This window comes from Lacerta agilis, chromosome 9 (assembly GCF_009819535.1).
Source record: "Lacerta agilis isolate rLacAgi1 chromosome 9, rLacAgi1.pri, whole genome shotgun sequence".
In the NCBI taxonomy this organism is placed as follows: Eukaryota; Metazoa; Chordata; class Lepidosauria; order Squamata; family Lacertidae; genus Lacerta; species Lacerta agilis.
The window spans coordinates 25132782-25151235 of record NC_046320.1 but is presented as its reverse complement, the minus strand read 5'-3'; the positions used below and the strand labels follow the sequence as shown (position 1 = coordinate 25151235).

Sequence of the window (18454 nt, the reverse complement as noted above, 5' to 3'; positions counted from 1 at the left end):
AGATTTGAACCCAGGATGTTCAGCCTGTCACACTCATTGGACAAGTTTGGGAGTAGGTCTGCCATGCCACTGGCTTCCATTCGTTTGTTACAGGTGTGAATTTTCATAAAAGCAAAACACTGAAATAGGCTATTCTAGTTCCATTTTCAAAAAATCCAAACTGTAATGCACAACCTTCCCTTTTCACTTACTGCTGACAGATGGAATTTGCCTTGCAGCACTTCAGCAACTTAACAGTGTCTAAAAAGAGACTGGTATTTTCGTCAGTCCTACGTGAAGCTACAATGTTTTCATGGTTACTCCTGTGTTTGGTAACTTTTCAGTACATTTTTAATCTTCTTGGTTTCTGAGGTGTATAACCCTAAATAGTATTAATATATACTTGCAAAGTTGAAAAAGAAACAATAAATGCTATTTTGGCTGAAATACATGTAACTTCTGTTACACTTCCTTTCCAAAGATTTGCCCTCGTTTGGTCGAGTCAGAGAATCCTTACCTGTAAAATATCACCTGCAAAATAAGACCAATATTGTTCAAGATGTGGAAGTGTTAGTGGAACCTAGTGAAGCCTTCATGTTTTCTGGCCTTAAGCAGGTATGGCTTAGACTCCAAACTTAAAAGAAATATTTTGTTACAGTTGTGGGATATTGGAAAAAGCCTCTTGCAAACCTTCTATTATCTGAGTCACACATAGGATAAATTGATTGTCCTAAACATGTCCAATAGTGTTTTGAATATTGTGTCCGTTTGCAAAACTTAGAGGTGGAGAAACTGGGAAATAAAAACTACAAGATATCCTTGTTTGAGGGAAGAACAACTTTTTACATAAATCTGAAATACTAAGTTTGTATATACAGTCATACCTCGGGTTACGCGTTTTCAGGTTGTGGATTGTGCCAAACCCAGAAGTACTGGAACAGGTTACTTTGTGTTTTGGCGCTTGCGCATGCGCAGAAGTGCAAAATGACATCATGCGCGAAAGCGCATCACGTGCGTGCGCAGACGCAGCGCTTCAGGTTGCGAACTCTGCGGGTTGCGAATGTGCCTCCTGAACGGATCACGTTCGCAAACGGAGGTATGACTGTACAGATATCTAGGTACCTGGGGGAAATTTGCATTTATCCATAATTGAGAGAGAACCTAGAGTAGAGGGGGGTAGAGGGGAAAAAAAGAACAATGGTGGTAAGAGATACCTTAAACTGTATACTCCCATTCATTACATGGGCTTGCTGATCGGAAGGTCAGCGGTTCGAATCTGCATGACGGGGTGAGCTCCTGTTCTGTCCCAGTTTCTGCCAACCTAGCAGTTTGAAAGCAACCCAGTGCAAGTAGATAAATAGGTACTGCTGCGGCAGGAAGGTACAGTGTTTCCATGTGCTCTGGAAATCATCACGGTGTTCCATTGCACCAGAAGCGGTTTAGCCATGTTGGCCACATGATCCGGAAAGCTGACTGTGGACAAACACTGGCTCCCTCGGCCTAAAGTGAGATGAGTGCCACACCCCATAGTCACCTTTCACTGGACTTAACCATCCAGGGATCCTTTACCTTTTCCATGGGGAACTCTGATACGCTTGTGACTTCAGCAGCTGCCATTTAAGAAGCAGACAACTTGTAACATTCACAAGATATACTTGAGCCTTTGCAAGTGCCGGTCAGGAGGATTGAAATTACAAGATTAAAGTTGAAATAGTGAGGAGGTTGAGAAATTGAGTGGGAATAAAAAGAACATACTAATAATTAACTGTTTCAGACAAACATTTAAATAAAATAGAAGGCCAAATTGAGATCTTAATCCAAAAAAAGGACTGATTACAGACCCTGAACTGTATTTTTAGATAAGATTGCGAATCCTTCCTGGTACCGAACAGGAAATGTTATACAACTTCTATCCTCTCATGGCTGGATATCAACAGCTGCCATCACTTAATATCAACCTGCTACGGTTTCCAAATTTCACCAACCAGCTGCTTAGAAGATTTATACCAACACACATATTTGTAAAGGTAAGATATAATAATGACATCTGTGCTGTTTAGAGCTCTTTCAGAACATGTGTCATGCTTAAAGACAGTTGAATATTAGGCTAGACTTTTCAAGTTGGCATAGCATCTACCCAGAAATTGCAAAATGTAAGAAGCAAATCTATAATTTGGAGTATAGTCAATTAGAAGGCTCTTGTTGACTGCATTTTGCAATTTAATTGGGATTCTGAGGAAATATTTCATGTTAAGACTAGCTTACATCATTTTATGAGAGAACCAGAGTATCTATTCAGTCTGTAAAATGTGCTAAAGCTTCTTCCTGTATTCTGTGATCCAAATTAAAATGAGGCAAACAATAGCTGCTATTTCATATTATATTTCAGTACTTTTTAAGATGCTTAGTTGAAATAGTTTCAAGATAGAGTAAATATCTCTTTGGGTTATGAATTGCCATGATGCTAAATCAAACTTGGAAATAACTGGAATTGAAAAGAGTCTAATATGAAGACAAAGCACCAATGGCTTATTTAGCATTTGTTAAGAGTATGCATATGATAGTGGAATTATTAGGTACTATGAAGTTGATTAATTAGTCCTATCTCCCAAGCCCTTTTTCATAGCAAGAATTGGTCTATGTTAATTGAAAATATTCATATTCATTATGTTACTGTTATGCTGGTGGCTAGGAAGAGACATGTCTAGGCAGTGTTAGTGAAATTGTTGAAAAAATGTGATGTGCCTTTGTGAACTACATTGTAAAAAAACAACCTAATCCCCTCCCCTGTCATAGCTCTTTATTCTACTTGATTTGCATTACAGCCAGAAAGGATGGGTGTTTCCCATACATTCTGACAATCAATATACTATTGAGATGAACCATCTACACTTTTTGCCAGCTAGAGACATAAGCCTGCTGCCTCTGGGAAAGAAGCTCTAAGCATGTGTAGCATCTTGAGCTGTACTTTCTTCTTGCCTATACTCCCATACATGCCAATATTAGTTCCTCTTCCTAAAAGAGGGTGGGGAGCTTCCTTAAGGGACTCATTTCCTTTCCTTTCTACTCTAAACGAAAAAAAGTTGAATAAATTGAAGCCCGGATTGTGTTAGACTTAATAATCCCTCAGCACTGAAATAATGTTAACGATACTTGCCATTTTAAGTATTGTAGTTGCTTAGACGTTAATAAAATTGTGGTCTTAAATGCTAAAGAAGTGTAATTTTGCAAGTTATACTTTTGTGCATGGTATCAATAGAGACTGTTGAAGCCAGTGATGTCAGCTTAAAATTCATTCTAAGCTATTGCTGCTAACGTTTTTGAAAACTAGATGGAATTTTACAAATCTGAAAGAATGATAGGAGTCATCTTGCTCAAGCTGTAAAGTTTCTAATTAAGTGGCATGTATTTATCTTCTTTAAGAGTAAAAAAATGCAGTATTGTTAGTCCCACAGAATGAGAGGCATTAAACATTTTTATTAGTGGAGCAGCTTGCTGATGGAAATCCGAAAAAGAGAAGGATGCTCAAAGTGCAATTGGCATCTAATTATTGCCTTCTTCTGCCTGTATCTCTGCTGTAACTAACACATATTCAAACTCCTTTTTGTTTGGATTAGAAGTGATCCGACACACAAGAAAATATGAAAAATCACTCTTATATTATTTCCACCAGTGAATGAATGTAATGCTCTTCACCATTATAGCCTGAACTTCATTGCTTCCTTGTAGCCAACGCCTAACAGTGTTTGTTTTAACAATCCTTCAGCACTCACTAATCTCAATGGGACGTGTCTCCAATTAAATATTTTTAAGAGTGGAACCCTAGGCAACTTTCTCTACAATAAATATACAGAGTTTCTAAGCAGCAGCTGCTTGTGAAGAGGGTTGGGGGTACCGGGTTTGTTAGGATGAGGATGGGGCAAGGAGGCGGTGAGGTCAGCAAAGCTCTGGTTTGGTGGTGAAGAATGCCACCACTGCAGGTCCAGAGCTCCTGAACCTCACCACTGGCTTGCTCCAACCCCACCCCAGTGAATCCCAACGTAGCTGCTAGGAGGATGCCACTCCAGCTGCAGCTGCTTCTAAGTAATATTTGTCTGTGACATGAATTGCAGTACAATGGAGTTACAGTTTGGGGCTGAGTGAATTCTAAAAGACAAGAAACCAATATTAATTAGTATGTAGATTTGTACTGTACTGCTGTATACTTGTAGATTAAACTTAAATATTAAATCTGTTCTCTCTTCCTTCTAAAGCCACAGGGCCGTCAACCAGATGATGCTTCTATTGCTGCTGCGTAACTCTGGATTCATGCACTTAAGGGGGAGAGTTTTGCACATACTTTATAGAACTCTGCTTTTTCCAAACTAATTTTGCTCAGTCTACAAATGAAAAACTTAGGAGCCAAAACAACTGCCTAAAGTCTTAATTAAGTCTCTTTATGGACTTGATTTGAACAAATAATATATGGGGGAAAGTCAGTGTTCTAATTTTGCGTGTGCGGGTTTTTTCTTTGACTTCACTGAAATGGAAGTGCTATTTATTATGTATATGGAATATTTTGGCAATATGAATGACGTTTACTTGGCTAAAAAGAAAAAAAATTATTCTGCCTTCAGTAGCCAGTCTTGAGGTGCAACGCCTGTGGTGTTTGCTATGATAACTGATTCCACCACTGGCCCTCAATTCCTATAGCATTTAAGTCTCCCTTGCTTTTAGAACCTCCTTTTTGTGCCCTTCTGTATTTTGAGTAAAGAACAGGATTCACTTCATATGCTTATTGTCTTATTAGGCACTAGCTACTTGATGCATGATTGATAATTCGAAATACTCCATGAATAAGTGTCATTTTGTGCTTGCATCTGGTGATAATTGAGAGTTGCTGGCTATTATTAGTGCTGTGCAAACCGCTGGGAAGCTGTTTTGGGGGTCTTTTCTCATGAAGAGGCAATGATACCAATATTGAGAAGCTGATAGTTCCTAATGGCAACTTTGCCACGGAACAACCCTTGGCTTTTTCAAGCAGCTCTTCAGCATCCTTTGACTGTCATTTACTATGGGAGAAGAGAAACCCTAAATACAAAAATACTACAAAATGATATGGCTGGATTTTGTTATCAAGGAGCCAAATGCATCTTAAATGCTTGGCCACCCTTGCAAAACCATCCTATTGTTATGGTGGGCCTTTTGGGAGAAGCTGAAACATTTGGCTAATGTGAGAAGCAATATTCTTAATTTTAGCAGTTCAGAGCCAGGTCTGCTACCATAGACTGGCTTAAAAATGCTTTCTACTGTAAACCCTACTGGGAGCCATTTTGTGGGAAAAGGCCTTTACACTGCAGCAGTATCATCCAGTCTTCAGACTTTTATCCAGTCAATCTCTATCAGGGTTCTCTCTCCATGCAGAATGTCAATTAGTTAACAGAAATTCATCCTATCAATGTTCATGTGAGCTGGTCACAGTAAATCATGTAAATAAAAGTGTTTCGTGATTTCCCCTCCCCCCCATTGTTTAATAAATTAATTTAAGCTTTGGCTTTTGGATCTCATAGTGTGTCTCCTTTTGGATCTAAAGGAAGATCAGAGCCCAGGGTACAATGTGAGCTAACAATGTGAGCTTGGAAATTTCCTCATTGAAGTATCTCCTCAGCCATGAACTTGCTAGGTCACCTTAAGCAAGCTGCTTGTTTCTTAGCTTCAGTCCCTTCATCTGCAATATGAGGATAACAACTGGCTTAACTTCCAGGTCTGTTGACAATTGCTGGCATAACATAGACAATCCACTTCAGAATGCTTGAAGTGCGATCTAAGCACCAAGTAGTGCTATCCTGAATTTTTGGCAATTTATGAGATGATATGGTATGGTATGGTATAGGTTTAGCAGATAATATTTTAAAATGGCGTAGATGTCATCTGAAGCAGGTTTACACCTGTAATCTGAAGGAGGTTTGCAAACTATCATTTGGCATTATTGTAGCTGGCTTTGCACTAATAAAAGGGTCACCCATGTGGTAGTATTGATGAGCAATCCAATGTCAAAAAAGTATACTTCCTCACCTTCAAACACCTAGTGGAAGTGGGTATGTCTTGATCTTCCTCCTAAAGGAATCTAACACCATGGCAAGATCTGCCTCAGTGCTACTATTGTGGCCAGCTGACTGTGTAAGCAGCTATCTGGAAATGAACCAAATGTCTTTTTAAAATAAAATATAATAAAAAATAACACAACTTTACTGCGGGGCAAGTGAGAGAGAAAATATGTGGCTAACTTCCTCTAGCCTCATGCAGTGAACCTCATTTTGATGAAAAAATGAATAAATCAGAATTGCTTTAAACCAGAAAAGAACAAATTGTGGAAATAAAATAATAATTGTAACAAAGCAGTGTTGATCCTGAAGAAGTATGTTGTGCAACTTAGATGGGATATACAAGCTTTAAAAGTAAACTGACCAGTTATTGCTGCAAGATCAGTCTAGCTTGATCTTAAAGCTGCTCTCGAAATCTTATGCTTACTAACCATTGTATAAGTTGAGCTGTAACATCCCAGGCATAACAATGCTGAGTTGAGGCTGTTTTATTTGCTTTTTGCTGCTTTGAAATTTTAAATTTAAGACTTTCACAAGCACATTTATTTTCTTCAAAATTCTGATGTTTGGTTAAAATACAAGCTGATTATTTGTGGTCTATCACTGGGTGAGCATCTTTAAGCCATTCCTAAGAGGGGCAGCCTTTCTAGTCCACCAATCCAGCATTGCTTTTCTTCACATAGTATTAACAGCATTATAAATGCCACCTCTTGAGCCCTTAAAAAGCTGGCTTGCCTTCCATAAGGTCTGAAGGAAGGAAAAAATCTGCCCACAGACGCTGTGTAAAGTGCACCCTGGTGGACTTTACAACCAATGTGAGTAAAAATAGACCAGAAGCGTAGAAGATACATTAAGTCCTCATGATTTTTCATTTGCAATTAACAGTATAAGATTCCCCTTTTTGCCATCAACATGAAGCCTGTACGTGATCCTGTCAGAGTCATGGAACTTGACAAGGAAAAATGGTTATCTACTTGTTCAAGAACCCACAGTCTCTTCTATTGTTTGAAGGCTTTCAATATGTTTGGTTGCATAAACAACAAAGGAAATAAATACCGCAGCATGTTTTCTGGTCATGGAAAATAAATACCTGAGCATATTTTCTGGCTTTGTACTTGAACTACAACCAGGAGATGGGAACAGAGGTGTGTGCTTGGCAGCCCACAAGCAGAGGAGAAATAACATACATAATGAATACCAGAGAATGTTGATAATATTTCTGAATGCTTTGAAAACAGTCAATTATCTGTGAAATAAGTTTCCCCAGCTGGGGTGCTTAGAAGCAGCATTTTCCTGACCACAATTCCTTTTTTCAAAAAAGCATATTTAAAATCTCTCTAAAATGGCTGCCTTTCAAAGAAAGGAATACAAGTAAATTCATCTTATGTATACACTAAGTGATTACTGAACACTTTAAACAGCTGGAGGACGCCAGGTTGCTCATCCTAGATTACTGCTGTCTAAATTTTCTCCAGCTCCTTTCAAATCCTTACAATCAGAATTCTACCTTTTGTACTCCAATTAACTTGTACTCTTCAAAAGAACTCTCTCCCCATTTCAGATCTTCTGTCCTCATCTATTACCTCTCTCATGCTGCTGAGTATATCTGCTGTTTGCTTATGTGTGTTAGGTTTCTCCCTCTCTGCCCTCTGTTGGTTTCCCCCCTACTTGCCTAATCCCTCATTCAAAATTTCCACAGGAAATTTGCTAGTGTCTCTCGGGAATTAGTATTTGGTAATCTGCTACTCCATTTATATACCCGAGTGACTTCATCAAATCTTGTGGCTTTCAGTGAGATCATCCATATCTACTTCTTTATTCCACAACTGCATCTAACCCCACCAACTTCCTGTCTGATATTTCAGCTTAGGTGTTTCATTCATTGCCATTACAAGCTTGGTTTATACTTGGGCAACTCTCCTTCTGGGCCATTTTTTCCTTCTTTGCCACCATCCACCCTGTTGACTAGGCATGTAAACGTGGCTTTATCTTGGATCTCCTTTGCTTTCCTTATTTAGAGCATCGCCAGGTCATGTTGCTTCTCTCCAGCAAACTCATCTTTACCTTCAAAGCATTCTCTCTTATCCCCTCACCATCCCCCATCTGTGACGTTTGTTCCTTCAGCTTCACCACCCTCGGCCATCTACAGGTCTCCTGTTTCATTAAACTGCCCCTCTTTCTACCCATATGCAGTAATGGATGGCACGCTTAGGGTGGCCTGACCTCCTAACAGCTGAGGTTCTGGTCTTTACTGGGAAGGAGGAGGGAAGGGAAGCCTATCTAGTGCTCCTGCCAGTGCATTTGCACCACACCAACCTCACTGCTGCCTTACCCTCCCTCCCATTGAGTGGCACCGACTCCACTGTTGGGAGTGTTGCTGTACCACCATGCCACCCTTTACTGCCCCTATCTCTGGAACACCATTTCAGAGCACATTGTGTTGCCTTAATTCTGCCTTCCTTCTAAAGCCACCTTTTTAGTTAAACCTTTGGCACAACCCCTTAATCTTCAACCCTTATTGAAACTCAGTTTATGTGGAACCAAACTGAACACACATTCTTGGCCTGCTTATCCTTCCCTCCATTTTCCTTCCCTGTGTTGGAATTTTTTTATTAGTCCCTCCTCCCAAAAGTTTACAATCTCTTTTGTTACTCGTGTTTCTTTTTTTCTTAATGAACAATTCATGCAAAAACACAAAACAGGTTTGGGAAATAAAGAACTGGGGTGTTCTTCAGTATTTAAAAGACCAGGATCACAGGCCCATGACATAAATGTGCCTGTGGGTGTTTGATGGCTATGGTCTCATTGGCACTGCACAGCAGGGTGTGCTAGGTCACCCTGTAAGCAAAAGGGGGGATTTTTAATAGTTATTTTGCAAAAAGAAGAGAAAGATCTGACATGAAGTGCTTGCCCCCTAACATTCCTTATATTTAAAAAAGCAACAGCTACTGGGGGGGGGGGGAATAAAAGATCTGGAATTTTTACTAGAAGAATTTCCAAACATCTAGTGGGGGGATTAAAGACTTTTCATGCTGGTAGTCACAAAGGAATTATGGCCTTTAGAAACCTTAAGCATGAACAATCTTGTGGCAAATAGTTTAAAATCCACACATACACCTAAAATAATAGCTACAGTATTGAAGAAGAGAATGAAAAAATACATTGTGCTGATGGCATATCTTTTTAATATAGGTTAGTGGTTTCCTTTCCATTTTAAGTCAAGGTTATAGCACTTTTCTTTATTGATCTTGTCATTGTGATGGCAGAGTGTTGTAGGGTGTGTCCAGACCCGTAGGCTATTGTACAACGGAGCTGTCTGTCTTCTCTGACTAAAAGGTTATTATATAAACACAAGTGAAGACCCGCCAAAAAACAACAACCACCACCCGCTGGTAGTGTATTTTGGTTTTACTTGTTTCTACATTCCATCCCTTTTAAAACTATGCATCAAGCACAACATTTTTTAAATTTGTAACTTTGCACATTGTATCTTAATGTTTAATCTGTGCTAAAAAGAAAAAAAAGTATATAAATCATATCCTTTTTATTTCTGTTAGATGTACATATGACCCACCACAAATCACTGGTACATTTTGTCATCGCAATATTAAAAACTTTTGCTCTTGCTATTTTCATTTGTTTCTAATGATTCAATATAACATAAGCAGCAAGCCTTTCAAAGGATCAAAATCTACAGCAGTGGTTCCAAATTAGCCAAGTACTGCAGACACCCTGTTTTTCAAAAGCCAAGCCATGGACCCCCAACTTTTGAACTTTTTTATATCTGTATAGTAGTTTTTGTTATGTGAATGGTGCTATGGGTGGGTTATGCAGATACGCTGAATTCCACGGACCAACAACTGGGAACCACTGATCTACAGTATAAGGTTTTTCTCAGTGTTGTGTCTCTATAGCTTGCTCAGCAATTGGACATAATTGCTGAGTTACAGGGGAGAGAGAAAGCACTAGGACCAGTTACACTTCATTCAATGGGCCAAAAGGGCTCCCATCCCTTCTTTGCCACCAGCAAAGGTATGTCCCCACTTGTGCAAGCCCAAAATTATCAGGGTCAGCTGATATTTACAGCAAAGTAACAGCTGGCGGTTATTTCCCACTGCAGAATTAATCGAAACCAAGTAACCCCGGAAGCTTCATACACTTCCTACCCATGTCTTGGAAAAATGACTAGGCCCTCAAAATCAAAAACATTCTTTGATTTATTTATTTATTTAAAGAGGGGAGTAGCTGCAGTGCTGAACTCTTTAAGTTTGTTTGGATATGACCCAATAAGGATGAGGAGGGGAACTGCATCTGGGTGGTGGGCTGCATCTCCCTCACAGGCCATCTTTGACAGGTTAGCCAGGCCATCCACCTATTATTCACCTGTCATAATTACGTCAGGTAACCCATTTTTCATACCTCTGAGCATGGGAGCCCCGGCAAACAGCTTTTCACTGGGGCTTGCAAAGCACCACGCACTGTGCTTTGCAAGCCCCAATGATCAGCTGGTTGTTAGCACTTGCAAGCCACTGAACAGACATTCCCCACTGCTGCAGTAGGGGTTTACTACAGCACCAGGTGATTCCAGTCAGGTTACGGATCTGGCAAGCAAACTCCTAGAAATAGATGGCTGGCAGTTGCTTATTATCCATCCTTACTCTTTAATTCAGCTGGCAAAATATTTGGATCCTGCTGTTTATTTTCATACCAGTACCCAAATTCTGAAAGTGCCGACAACCCTTATAAGACTACAAAGGCGCAAAACATTTTATTTAAGCTTACACCTACCTCAATAAGTGTTTACATTTGCATTTTTAAAATGAAGAAAACAATGCGAAGGAAATAGACTTCTGCTGCAGTTGCCTTTTTGTTTGAGTGTTAAAAAAATGAGTAATTATATATGTGTGTGGGGAAAGGAGGTATTTTGGCTGAAGTTATAATCCTAATTCTTGGGAGCCACCCAATCTATAGGAAAATCACACTGGAATAGCTTCAGTCAATGCTGAGTTGTGATGTCAGCTAATTATCCTTGTAACAGTACAAATGAGGAATCTAATTCTCAGTAATAATATAATTGTGGGGGGAGGAATAATTTTGTTAATTTTAGCTGTGTCTTATTGATACACCATTTTGAGACTTTTGCAATTAAGTGGTTTGTAAATCTAAAGAAATACGTAAAAATTAATATTGTGGTGGCATGACATGTCAGGGATATGTTTCATTTAACAGGAAACTTTTTATTTTTCCTTTATGTCTCCCACTGACCTTAAACTCTTTGCATGGTGGTAGCAGTTAAAGGCATAAATTAAAGGCAAGTTGGGTATTGTCTAGGCTTGGCCTGCTATCTGGTTAGAAGCTGCAGGAAAAACAAAACAACCTAGAAGTGCTGCTTGTTCCAGCTAATTCATGGACAGTTTGTTATTTTCAGTATATGGCTCAATATAACGTCAACTAAAAAAGATTTATACCGACTTGATCAGGATCTGTTCTAAGAGTATGCCTCGCTGCCCACGTGTGTGTGAAATCCTATCCCCAGCCAGAAAACCTTTAGACAAATTACCCACAATTATCTCTTCATTTGCCTTGTTCTTAACATTTTCCTTCCCACATACATGCTTAAATTAATTTAGACTAGTTTCAACAAGAGTAGTCGTCAAGGTTATTTTGTTTATCTGTTGCTAGATCCAGTTGAATACAAGGAATGGCACAAAGCAGAGAAGGAAGAAGTGATATATGATTGCAGTTTTCATGGTGGTGTTATTAATGTGGAACATGGCCACAATCCAGAGAATTCTGTGATACCCTGAAATTATAGCTGCAGTTAATACCTGCAGCTGGAAGAGATTACAAGAGAACATGGACTCCCTAACAAGTCCATTCTAGGGAAACACTAAAGAAAGGACACAAGAGTATAATTTACAATATACTTTTTAAAGCTGTTGTTCAAAACAGTTATCATGGTGCCTAGGGCCTCTATCAACCATAGCCTGGTGCTATCAAGGGCATTAATGTTAACTGTAACTTTACTTTTGGTAATACAGTTATTACTTTCCTTTCAAGAGTTGTCTCCTACATTCCTATTCAACCACAAATGAGTCAGTCAGTATTTAGAGTTTTGCTTTACAGTCAGTAGTTTTCCCTGAAGTCCACTGGGAAGAGTGGACTCTTCTGCACATCAGATCTGTAACAGATTATAGAAAGTAAAACACAACCTTATAACAAACAAAATGCTTTCACCATGTGGATGCCATTTTGCATTTTTAAAATCTAGGATGAAGTGTTGTAACTCAGTGCAGTGCACTGGGCATGGTATTGGGATACTGTTCCTTTTTAACCCCTTTTCTCTGCTTTGGTTTGGTTGATTTTGGTAAAACTATTTGGGTGTTTAGATTTACTGGGCTTTTTGTATTTTAAACATTTTAAGCTGTTGTGTGTTTTAAAAACCACCCAACCCTTAAAGTTTGTACCTTTCAGAACCTAAAGTTTGAGATAGGTAACGTGCTTCTAAAGTGATAAAAATGTAAATTTCATTAATCAGCAAAATTAAAACACTTCGTTCTATTTAGATAGCAACAATTAAATTCAATATATACTGGCTCTCCAATGTAATCAATGATGCTTGAAGATAATAATACTGCATTGGTTAATTTTTTAAAATACTATCTCTGGTCACAAGATGATCAATAATAATAGTCGAGGAGCTGTTGCCAAGTATGCTATTCAGGTAGTAAGAAAATAATGTTTTTTTAAATGTATGTTTGTGTGTGTGCATATTACATATCTTAGTGCACTGATTATAGAGTTAAAACAAAATAAAAAAATTCCTTCCAGTAGCACCTTAGAGACCAACTAAGTTTGTTCTTGGTATGAGCTTTCGTGTGCAGTTGTCATCGTTTATCTTACACTCTTTTAAAGAGGATGTTATGTAAGAATTAAAAAAAGAAAAGGTACACAACCACAATCTTGTATGGTATCTTGCTTATTTCAAGTGACATGTAAATTGTGAGTAGGTTCTATATGTTTGATTTCAGCCTTTGATGTTTTAAAGGAATTTACAATGGCCCAGGTGGTGACTTGTTTAACTGGAGTGCGACCGGGAGGAGAGAACACTTCCACTCTCTCGCTTTCTAGCAGTGGATCGGGGCTGTCAATTTCTCACAGCGCGCGCGCGCGCGCACTTTTCAAGAGCTGCATGACAGGACTAAGCAGTCCCCTAGTTCGAGGCGGTGAATTAAGTTGCCTTTCCCAATCTTCCAGTAGCTAAAATACACAGCGGGGCACTGTGGGTGGCAACCCTAAACTGGGGGCGGGCGAAAGTATGTTAATAATTTACTGGAAAGTTGTATGCTGCTGTGTGCCGCCCTTAAAACTTTTTTTTTTTTTTTTTTTTGCTTCGAAAAGTAGGGCGCAAGTCCCTGAACCGTGAAAGAGCGGCCTTATAACCTGAAGCAAACGCGGCAAGGGAGCCGGGACCCAGCGCAGCTGGTCTGCGAGGGAGCAGCAGGGCCGCGGGGGAGCCCGCGCAGGGAGAGGGCGGCGCCGCTGAGGGTCGCCCGGGCCGCGGGAGGCGGGCCAGGCGTCCACGTGCAGCGAGCGGGGAGAAGGCGGGGAGACGCGGAATCTGCCGCTGGGCCGGCGGGGGCGGTCCTGGCGGAGCTGGGAACCGCGCCAGGCTGGCAACGCTGCTGGTGCTGCGCGCGGTGCCGTGCCCGGCGCTCCTGGCCAGGCAGCGGCTGCTTCGACTGCTGCTTCTTCGGTGACCCGACGCCGCGATGCCTCGCCGGATGGAGAAGTTCTTGCAAATTGCCCCGCACTCCTTGGCCATCGTCCTGAGCCCCTGCGGCGGGGAAGAGGCTGCCTCGCGGCCGGCCAGGCACCGAGAGGAGCTCCAGGAGGACTGCGGCGAGGCGGAGGACGACGACGGGGAAGGTGAGGGCAAGCGGCGGCGGCTCCGGCAGCAGCAGCAGCACCAACAAGGGGAAGGAGCGCCGCCGCCTCCGCCGCCGGGCAGCGACTCTCTGGGTCGCCACCACATCGGCTACGAGATCTTCGCCGACTTCAAGCAGGAGAACATGCAGCATTTCTGGAACAAGAAGGTGACGGCGGCGGTGGCCGAGACTTTCTTCCTGGGCTGGATCGACGAGCAGGTGCTGCTGATCCAGGGCAAGGAGGAGCACCTGGAGGCGCTGCGCGAGGGCTGGATGCGCAGGTCCCTCAAGCCCCCCGCGGGCTTCCGAATAAAGTGCCTGGGTAAGCACGCGCGGATGGCGCAGGGCCGAGCGCGCGGGGCAAGCAGGGGCAGGACGAGGGAAACAGCGGCGTCCCCCAGTGGACGGGAGCGGGGAGGCGCAGGGGTGCGCCTGCGCAGGGCCGACGGATGTCAACCCCCCCCCCCCCAGCTCCGCCTGGCAGCTTGGAAAGGCTCTGAGGGAGACCAGGTTACCTTTTTTGTTACCTCTGCCCAAAGGGGAGGAAGGCGACCTGGGCATCTTCCAGGAAAAGCGCGCACTCCACTTTCTTGCTTCCCACTTAGTCCGTTACCCCTTCAGCGACCTCCTAATGATTTCTGCCTAAATGAACTCTTTTCAAATGCGTTTTCCTCCTGGGGGTGTGTAAATTAATATAATATAATATAATATAATATAATATAATATAATATAATATAATATAATATATACGACGCAACCATTGTGTGATTTGAAGAATAAAAGCGCTGCTTGATTCCTGAAAAGTGGCGAGGCTTTTGATTGCGCTCATCCAGAAGCTGCCTTTTATCTTTAGAAAAAATAATCTTGCCTCCTTTCCCCCCCCCCCTCCTCTGGTGTGTCAGCAATTGAATACAGGTTTGACTGGTAAACTGCTAAGAAAAGTTCCATTTCCTTAGCATTTTACCTGTCAGTCCTTCTCTGGTGTTTTCTGTCTTTTTGATAGACAGTTCATGTAGATTAACTAGTGAGCGTTGTAGGAAAAGTGAGGAAAATATCTCCAACACCCTACTATCCCGGATCAATTGGTCACTGTCCCTCCCCATCACTAAATAAGCTAAGTGCACATGCCTAACATAATCACAAACTCTCCCATTGGTTGTTTAACTCAGCTTAGGAACTGTGGCCAATTACCAAGTTTGAAGCAAATTCCCTTGAAAATAGCTCTAAGCTCCCAAACTTCATTGGCCAAAAGTTCAACAACTAAAAAAAGCTCAACAACTTTGCCAAGAATAGCTCAACAACTTGTGTCTGAATCTGGGGGCCTTGTGCATGAAAATCAATTGTTTTACCACTCAGCTGTGGCTCAGTAACTGATCCGCTGAAGTCTCCAGGTTTGATTTTTACACTGCCTTATACAGTATTTGTTTATCCTTTGGTACATCAGACATACCGGTAGGTAGATATGTATATGAGGAAATACTAGGAACTTGAAGATGAAATGTAATGGCTTCTTATAGTAGGCCGACAGTGGAAAAGTTTTTGCTTTTGTTGTATTTCCACCACGATTTTGCATTGTCTGTCCAAAAGTCTCCTGTACCTGGGATGTTTCTCAAGACTTATTTGTTGTTGTTTTAGTGTGAACTTGTCTCAGAGTCTGTATCCTATATCATAGACATTTGGGAATTTTATTTATGGGACAGTAATCGTCACTCCCTGCAGTAATTCATGTTTACAGTGGCAGGTGCATTTGTGTGAGCTCTGTGAATCATGTTTTCGTAGATCATGCCAGAAAATGGTACCTCTTCACAGCACTGGCAGAAAGAAGCAATACTATTTAATTTGTGTTGTGGTGTCTTGTCCATATAAACATTCCTGCTTTTGTTTCTGTGGGTGAACTGAAATAAGCTGCAGATTCTAATCAACATGATTTAAAGGGGTAGAGTCCCATTGAACTCAGTGAGACTTACTTCAAAGTAGACTTGAAAAGGATTGAACTGTGAGTGGAGCAAAAGGCCAAAATTCTGGTTTGTGGCACTAAATTATACAGTAATTGACATGGGAATAACTTCCTGGATTCTGTTTTTAACTGCTTACAACATCTATCCAAGTTCCTTATGTCTGTGTTGTTAACAGCATGTTGTATTTTGTATTTTCATAATCACCGAAAGCATTACGTTAAATTACTTATGGTGGGCAGGTCACAGTTTTTCCTTTTGAGATGTGGGGGTCAACAGTTCAAGTAAAATGCCATTTTATTTATTATTTTAGATATTCCCCCAGCTCTTCTAATTTTAATCTGGGATTTATTGGAAGGGTTACCCTAAAGGCCAGTCAATTGTCAGTTATTTAGTTTGTTGTCTTTGGATTTATTTCACCACCTTGAATGCATTTTATTGTTTTTGTGCCTTGGGCAGCAAACTATATTGGGGTGAGCCCAGATTGTCCTGAATTTCACTCTTTTGAAAAGTTTTTATACTTTTCTGCAAGCTCCACATTGAGATGAATGTCAAATGTTCCACCTTTTAAATGTTTACCACAAGATTCTGTCTTGATATCTAAAAGAGATGTTGTTGTTGTTCGGTCGTTCAGTCGTGTCCGACTCTTCGTGACCCCATGGACCAGAGCACGCCAGGCACCCCTATCCTCCACTGCCTCCCGCAGTTTGGCCAAACTCATGCCAATCGCTTCGAGAACACTGTCCAACCATCTCATCCTCGGTCGTCCCCTTCTCCTTGTGCCCTCCATCTTTCCCAACATCAGGGTCTTTTCCAGGGAGTCTTCTCTTCTCATGAGGTGCCCAAAGTACTGGAGCCTCAACTTCAGGATCTGCCCTTCCAGTGAGCACTCAGGGCTGATTTCTTTAAGAATAGATAAGTTTGATCTTTTTGCAGTCCATGGGACTTGCAAGAGTCTCCTCCAGCACCATAATTCAAAAGCATCAATTCTTCGGCGGTCAGTCTTCTTTATGGTCCAGCTCTCACTTCTATACATTACTACTGGGAAAACCATAGCTTTAACTATACGGACCTTTGTCGGCAAGGTGATGTCTCTGCTTTTTAAGATGCTGTCGAGGTTTGTCATTGCTTTCCTCCCAAGAAGCAGGCGTCTTTTAATTTCGTGACTGCAGTCACCATCTGCAGTGATCATGGAGCCCAAGAAAGTAAAATCTCTCACTGCCTCCATTTCTTCCCCTTCTATTTGCCAGGAGGTGATGGGACCAGTGGCCATGATCTTAGTTTTTTTGATGTTGAGCTTCAGACCATAAGAGATGGTGGATGCTATTTATTTGCTTGCCACATTTGCATTTACTGCCTTACTAGAAACAAGCAGAGCCCACCTTCCTCATTTTCTGCTCCACAGTAAGTAAAGTGTGTACCTAGTTGGGGACTTTATAGAGGAGAAGCAATGAGAAGTGTGGGTCTTGGTTGTAGCCTTCCAACTCATTTCACTGATACTGCATTTCAAGATTAGATGCAGTGTTGTATTTATATCAAATGCCCCACCTTCCTGTGCTATTGGCAGTTTTTAAAAAGAACAAACATTGCTACACCTGCATATGCTTTCCCTGCTCTTTACAAATATTAGTTTTCTGGTTGCCCCTGCTATGTTGGCATCTGTGCCTGTGGATTCCCAAGCATTCGTACAAAACGGAGCTTGTTCACACAATGGCTTTCTACACCCCCCCCTCTGCCTTATACTGTATCATCTAGCCCAGAATTTTGGCTCTTTGAGGTCTCGGAGCAGTTCTTCCCTTCACCTGCTGTGTGATCCTTTTAACTGGAGTAGCCAAGGATTGAACTTGGGGCCTTCTATGTATTTATCACGTGCTCTGCCACTGAGGTATTGCCATTATTAGATGCAAAATGCCACATTTATAATAGGGTGTACTTGATAGCTTGAAATTTGTATGTACTGCAAATAGGATATGAAGGCTTAAGTGTTGGAACGCTAAACACTGTAAGGAATGGTTTACACAGTAATTGTTGAGTCAATCATGTTTTTGTGAGTGAAAGATATGAGTAATTGTGCAGTGCCCCGAAGGCGAAATCTTTCTGCAGCTGTGAACTATCTTTGCTTTTAATCTTAGAATTAGTGTATCTTTTAATATTTGTAAACCATGTGTAAGAGACAGAGAGAGAACTTGGCTTAGTTGCATATATAGCAGAAACATATATTTGTTTCATTGTGATCTACTACACTGGGGCTCTTATTGTAAATCTAGTTGGAGAACATTAAGGTTTCCATGAACTGAACCTGATCAATTAGTTGCTGCTGACAGCCCATCAGTGACCGAAAGTTTAGTGCAGGGCAAATAAGGCTGACAGGGCTTTCAAAACTCAGGGAATGAGACATTATTGCTCTTCTCAGCCCTGTGTAACCCCTCTTAATATGAGTGGTAATAGGATTCTGTGATGTACTTTTTCTAGTTGCTTCTTATGCTATACTCAAAATAGTCTCTAAGAG

At 41.2% G+C, this 18454-nt stretch overlaps 2 protein-coding genes across 5 annotated transcripts in view; both read left to right on the top strand.

The window, feature by feature from the left end:
- Positions 1–18454, top strand: part of TRAPPC11 (trafficking protein particle complex 11) — a 69058-nt gene that overhangs the window by 24220 nt on the left and 26384 nt on the right. The window contains exons 28-30 of one of the 2 annotated variants that reach the window (XM_033160896.1): positions 461–594; positions 1839–2006; positions 4233–5471. In XM_033160896.1, coding sequence (XP_033016787.1) covers positions 461–594; positions 1839–2006; positions 4233–4277 — 347 coding nt within the window. In that variant the 3' untranslated portion in view covers positions 4278–5471. Of the gene's footprint in view, positions 1–460; positions 595–1838; positions 2007–4232; positions 5472–18454 lie in introns of those variants that run through there. The other variant, XM_033160897.1, reaches the window with a different exon arrangement.
- STOX2 (storkhead box 2) overlaps positions 13795–18454 on the top strand; it is a 126096-nt gene continuing 121436 nt past the window's right edge. For all 3 annotated transcript variants that reach the window (XR_004427373.1, XR_004427372.1, XM_033160899.1), the window contains exon 1: positions 13795–14312. Coding sequence is in view for 1 of the 3 variants with exons in the window: in XM_033160899.1 (XP_033016790.1) it covers positions 13835–14312 (478 nt within the window). In the remaining 2 variants the exon portion in view is untranslated. The remainder of the gene's footprint in view (positions 14313–18454) is intronic.